General features: G+C 40.4%; 1 protein-coding gene across 1 annotated transcript in view; it reads right to left on the reverse strand.

Annotated features, from left to right (window-relative positions):
* Nucleotides 1-6,610, reverse strand: part of ADGRG7 (adhesion G protein-coupled receptor G7) — a 43,706-nt gene that overhangs the window by 18,867 nt on the left and 18,229 nt on the right. Inside the window, exons 7-10 of the mRNA XM_004675475.1 lie at nt 6,216-6,352; nt 6,001-6,108; nt 1,728-1,912; nt 1,269-1,427 (exon numbers count right to left, since the gene is read on the reverse strand). Coding sequence (XP_004675532.1) covers nt 1,269-1,427; nt 1,728-1,912; nt 6,001-6,108; nt 6,216-6,352 — 589 coding nt within the window. The remainder of the gene's footprint in view (nt 1-1,268; nt 1,428-1,727; nt 1,913-6,000; nt 6,109-6,215; nt 6,353-6,610) is intronic.

Below are 6,610 nucleotides of genomic sequence, written 5' to 3' on the forward strand. Positions count from 1 at the left end.
CACGAGGGGATGGGTAACTTTGGCTGTTTGATTTGGAAACTATATTCTTTGTGTTTTCTGTGTTGCAGATTGACTGTATTAAAGTTCCTTTCCATTAATGGTCTTATATGTTTTGTCTTGATACAGCAGATGGCAGAACCTATTTAGAGCAGGCAGGTTTGGGGGTTCAGCTGTGTCCTTTTCTCCCTGCCCTGTAATATCAGAACTACTGGAGAATTAAAATATTTTCTTTTCTAAGGGAGATTTATTGTACTAATAGCCCCTTAGTAAGACACTATCTTCCCCCATTCCACTGCATATAAAAATATTCATTCAAGAATAAAAAATAATAAGATAAACATTTTTGTTTATGTTATTGTCTCCTCAGAATATGATCCTGGACCTAGAAGGGAAAACCTCTCTTCTTTTTTAATAAAGTTTTATTTATGCATACAGAACTGGGGTGCAGGCCAGAGGTGCAGGGGCAGTGAGAGAATTAATTCACCAGAGACAGAGTGGGGAACAGGACAGGCAGACTGAAGAAGTACACTGCTGAGGGGAGTAGTGGGTGGGTCAGGAGAGGTCTGCAGGCCATGCGGATGGCCATGCAGATGGAACTCACACTGAGGTGGCTACTTGCAGTGCTGGGCTTTAATGCTTTAACCCCTTAACCCCTTGCGCCACCCTGGAGGGTTACCCCTCTTGTATGCCATAGCAGCTGCACTTCTGCACTAAGGTTTTCAGTTATTTCCTCAAGGCAGTTTAGGATTTGAAGGTCATTCAGACAAGAACAGCAGAGTACATTAACTGAATTCAAGAACGTTTTCTCATCTTTTTCACTATAAGTTTGGTGACTAAGATTATTCCAAAGGAAAACGTCTTTGGTAATTTTTTAATTTGCCCACCCACAACTAAGTTTATATTGAACCTGTCTCTAACATACACCTACACAGCCCTTACCTCTGACTGTTGCAACTTCATGTTTCACAACATGTGCATTAAAAAGGGAGTCTGTCAGCTCCTCTTTTGCACATGGTTTCCCTTCTTGTTAAATTAGAGATGAACTCACCTATCTTGAGACCACACTGCAAAAAACTGCATTCCACTTGTCTTTAGTTGTCCTCTTCTTTTTAATCCTATCATTTTATTTCCTGGTGGTGGTTGTTTTTACTTCATTGAACCCAAGTTGACTTTTAAACTAAATCTCAAATTTATCTCCAGCTAGAACATACTGGAATGATGAATAAGGAATATTCTATCTGGGAAAACATTACTGTGCATGATCTTACCATTAATACGGCAAAATTAGTAGTGTGATCGCAGCGGCATCGCAGCGGCTTTTCACCATCGGCACTTTCTTTATAACAGCCATCTGTGTCCCAATCGTTGAAGTCAGTATTCCAGTAGACGCAAGCAAAGGAATGGATTTGTAATACATTGGAGTTGAACTGTGAATTAATGAAAGTGGCAACTGTTACTTTAAGAATTAATTGGGTAGGAAAAAATCAGATAGGATAAGAAATCAATTAGACATGTACTAAACATAACAGATTGGGGAGGGAAAGCAATACAAAATTCACATTATTTAATTTGAATTAATTTTCTACAAAATCTGGGTGGGGAAGGATTAAATGAATATTTTCAAAGATTTTTCAAGGATCTTCTTTATGGGTTTCTTTTGTCCAACTATCCCTGTTTTGAAATCAGAAGTTGACTGGACTTTTATTTCTTTTAAGGGGAAAACTCACCTCTGGGTTAATGGCCATTTTAACAAAAGTGCTCTGATCATTTTTGACAAAGGTATTAATTGTTCCATTTTGTCCAGTTTTACCAGAGATTATTTTTTGACTAAAATTTGAATAAGTTGTAAAAGTTTTTGATTGGAAAAACTTGTTGTTTTGATACACTACAAAGCCACATCCTGTGGCACTTCCTGTGAGGGAAAAAACAAAAAGCATTCCAATAAATTTTGATCATTTACTAGAAAATCATTTCATCTTACTATACGGACTCATCACAAGAAATTATGCTTACCATTACCATGTAATTCTGGAAAATCTCCATATTTCTAGATATACCTCCTTGATATTTTAAAATTTTATAATCTCTTTCTCTCTTTTCTTGATCAAATTTGTCAGAAGCTTGAGAGTGACCTCGGTATCAAAATGGAGTGAGACGCTACCTCAAGTTCTTCCTTTTAACCTACAGCCAATAGAACCTTCAAAATTCAAACAAAACTCCTCTGTTCATCAACCAAAGACATCAGAGAATCCTACATGTCTATGCATCTGATGGTGAGTGGAGATGAGTTCACAGATGTGGTGAATGAAGTTGGGGTAAAGGAAAGAGTGGGATTGGCAGAACTACCTTCAGATCAGGTATGGACACATATAGCTAAGCCCCAGTGAACCGCTCTGGGGAGAAAGGGTTCACTACATGGGCTAAGAAGAAGTCAGAAAGTTTACCCAGGGAAGCAGTGGCAATCTTTTTTCTGTTCCCTCCCATGCTAAGGAAGACTGTGGTTAAAGTCAAATAGGCCACCAGCCACCTCGACCTGCAGCCTGAGATGGGGAGCAAGGAAAAGGCTGTGTGCCAGGGCCGAAACCCAATGCAGGAAAAGGCTGTGTGCCAGGGCCAAAACTCAATGCAGGAAAAGGGCAACAAAGTGGCTGTGTGCCTATTTGCCACAGCAAGGTTCCTCCTCCCTTTCTGACCTCCCCAACCAAGGCCCAAAACGTTGACTAGAAAACAGAATCTGAAAGCTAAAGCCACACCACCACCTACTGGAAAGAAAACGACAGGCATCTGTTCAATAATCCCTTGTGAGGAAGGGCACATCCACAGAGCTAAAATCCCACGACATGGAGTCACAAAGAGAATGATAAACCTCAGTAATCAAAAATAAATATACAGAATTTTGTGACCTAACAGATACTTCAAGTGACTATCACAAGGAGATTAACAAATTACAGGAAAACATAGGAAGCCAATATAATGGGCTCAGAAAGGACAGCATCCTTTTCATCTTGCCCCTTAGGGTTCTTTTGTTTTTTTTTCTCAAATTATTCCATTTTATACTTAAAAGGATAAAATCTGTATAGATAAATGAATACAAAATGATACCAATACAAACAAGTCTATCTTAGATGTGAACGTTTTATGAAAGTCTCATGGTAGCCGCAAGAACAAAAATCTAGATGAGAAACACACAGAATTCAACAAGGAGAAACTGAGGAATCCAGCAAGATGGCGGCAGAGTGAAGATTCCTAACTTGCCATATCCTTATATTTACAGCTAGATTGCTGTAAAAGAGAGACAGACAAATGTCTGAGCACAGCACACAGCAGGAGCAGCAGTAGGTAGGAAAGAGGTAGGACAAAAATTTTTTTAAAGATTTATTTCTTTATGCATACAAGAACTGGGGTACAGGCCAGAGGTGAGGAGTTGGCAAAGAGACATAGCGGGAAGCAGAACAGGCGAGTGAAGACGTACACTGTTGAGGGGAGCAATAGGCGGGTCAAGCAATAGGCTGTCATGTGGGTCACACCCCCAGCCAGGAATCAAACTCATGCGCAGTGGCTGTGGACAGCTACATAATACTGTGCTTTAACTCGCTGCACCACCAGGGAGGGCCCAGGTAGGAAATTTTTTAAGTGAACTATGTTTATAGTAAGGCCAGAGAATACAACCAACAAGAGAGAGGGGTGGCAGCTGTGCATAACCCTTTACAATGGTTGGCTCAGAACACACACAATACTGGGAACTCTTGAGACCTGGCACTGCACTGGATAACAGTGCCCAAGGCAGAGAGCTTAGGAGGCTGGTGGGGGGGACAGAGCAAGGATTGCTGGCTTCAGCCTGAGATTCTCAATGAAGAACAGCTAGAGCCTGAACAGGTGAAAAGAGACAGGTCAACTCGTCATGATCTCCTTATAGAGGAGGCTTCTATTTTAAACCAAGATTGGGATATTCAAAATATCTACCACCTCCCATCCCAGGGCTAAAACCAAAACAACAAATGAACACTGCATAAACGAGACTTCAAGCACCTATTAATACAACAACTGATACCCCAGGAGAAGACGGTAAAAAAATAAAACTCCCAGGGGCCTTCTCTGGTGGTGCAATGGGTTAAAAGCACAGTACTGAGAAGCTAAAAATACGTCCACATGAGTTCGATCCCCGCCTGCCCTGAAGGTGACGCACATGGCATAGTAGACCTCTCCTGACCCACTCACTGCTCCCCTCTGCAGTGTGTTTCAGTACATCTACCTGTTCTGCTCCCCACTCTGTCTCTGGTGAATCCTTTCACCACCCCTGCCCTCTGGCCTGTACCCCAGTTCTGTATGCACAAATAAATAAACCTTTAAAAAAAAAACTCTCAACCTGTGATCTCTCTCAACTACTATCTATGCCTAGTACTGCATCTAGGATTGAAAAATTACCTAGAGTATCATGAACATGAGACATTAAAGCCAAGAAGCTGGCCAAGATCAATACATTTCAAAGGAAATTAAAAAAAAACTTCATTTTCTAATTGCTTCCAAAAAATTAAGCATCTTGAAAGTTTCCTAGCATAAAAAAGTAAAAGACCTTCACATGAGAAATATGAGGTTATTAAATGAGGGTCTCCCTGGTGGTGCCCAGTGTTATGTCTCAAGACTATGAAACTATATACAGTCACTACAACATAAGATTGATCCTTGGTCAGGGAGATAGTCACATGGCACAGCAGACCTCTCCTGACCCACCCGATGCTCCCCTCAGCAGTGTATTTCAGTCAGTCTGACTGTTCTGCTCCCCACTCTGTCCCTGGTGAATCCTCTCACCCCACACTTCTGGTCCATACCTCAGTTCTTATATACATAAAAAAGTGAAAAAGAGGTTATGGGCTCTCCCTATAGGCACAACAGGTTAAAGCACCACATTATGAAGCTCTTCTAAGCCAAAACAATAAAAGTTCAATCCCCGGCCAGGGAGCTGACCCACATGGCATGGCAGACCTCTTCTGATGCGCACTCTGCTCCCCTCAGTGTACTTTGGCAATCTGCCTGTTCTGCCCCCCACTCTGTCTCCAGTAAATTCTCTTGACCCCATACCTCTGGCCTGTACCCCAGTTCTGTATGCATAAATAAATAAATCTTAAAAAAAAAAGAGGTTAAAGAACTTGGATTACAACATGAGAACACAGAAGAATGTTTCATGTTCTATATGGGCAGAATCAATAAACGCAAATGTTCAATCTTAGCTAAAATGACATATAGTCTTAATGCAATTCTCCAATCGAAGAAGATTTTAAAAATGCTCACAGATCAGGGCCCTCCCTGGTGGCACAGCAGGTTAAAGCACTACACTAAGAAGCTTAAGCCACTTCCTCATGAGTTCGATCCCCGCCTGCCCCGGAGGAGATCCACATGGCGTGGCAGACCTCTCCTGACCCGCCTGCTGCTCCCCTCAGCAGTGTACTTCGTCGATCTGCCTGTTCTGAGCCCCACTCTGTCTCTGATGAATCCTCTCACCCTCCGCATCTCTGGCCTGTACCCCAGTTCTGTATGAATAAATAAATAAATCTTTTTAAAAAAATGCATAACCTTTGCTTGTGGTCAGTTTTGAAGTGCAGATGTGACAATAATAAGCAAACCAAACATATATCTACTTCTAGTGTTTTTCTCAAATAGAAACATCCAATGCCAGAAAATACATATTTTATTAAAACTAATTCACAATGGTTCTGAAAGAGAAAAAACGGTAAATGTTGTTTCTGGATCTGCACTCCGTGGAACTGTGTTCCCATTTGCTCTGGCCACATATTTTGCTAATCCTGCCACCTGCAAAGGACTTTTGAGGAAAAAAATAAAATCATCACTATGACTTGGAATAGTAGAGATTATCCTAACCTGTCAGAGCTCAAACTAATTCAGTGTGACACTAAGTATATCAGCAACATTTCTGTCTCAGTGGACATTATTAATTCTTTGAATTTGAGTGCATTTTGTAAACTAACAAAGTTTGAGACGTACTGTTGGAAGTACTGAGCAAGATCTGAAGTTCAAGCTGTTCTTTCATAGTATAGTTGTGCACATTTTCTTCTACAGATATGGAGCTAGAATCAAAAAACTTACTGGATCCTGTGAAAAGAAAAGAATTTGAAAAGTAATTTTATGAATAGAGCATTCTTTAAGGTTGGGTAAGGAATGCTCACTGCTATTACAAGCACATAAGACAAACATCTTACCTTTCATTATAGAAAAGAGAGCAGTATTAGTCTTTGAGTCTTTTCCAGAGAACTTAACAGACTGTATGGCTATATTAGGTTCCACTACTGACTCTCCGCCCAAAGAAGTGGAATAATTCTCCATTATCTTAATCAGTCTAAAAAGAATAAAACAAATCAATGTTAATTATGAAATCAGAGATGTGTTTTTTTACACATTTCAGCCACAGAATCATGCAATCACTACAAAAGGGTCAAATCACACCAAATAATTTTTCTTTACCAGACTTGTTTTTCTTTTATTACAAAGTTTATTTTTACATCATTTTGCACATTTTTTTTTTCCATCTCGATTGTAATCCCCGCGGGTTTCCCATCACCAAATCACCCCTGTGCCACCACCATAGTCCCGTGCA

This window comes from Condylura cristata, unplaced genomic scaffold, assembly GCF_000260355.1.
Source record: "Condylura cristata isolate star-nosed mole 26May11 unplaced genomic scaffold, ConCri1.0 scaffold00003, whole genome shotgun sequence".
NCBI lineage: Eukaryota > Metazoa > Chordata > Mammalia > Eulipotyphla > Talpidae > Condylura > Condylura cristata.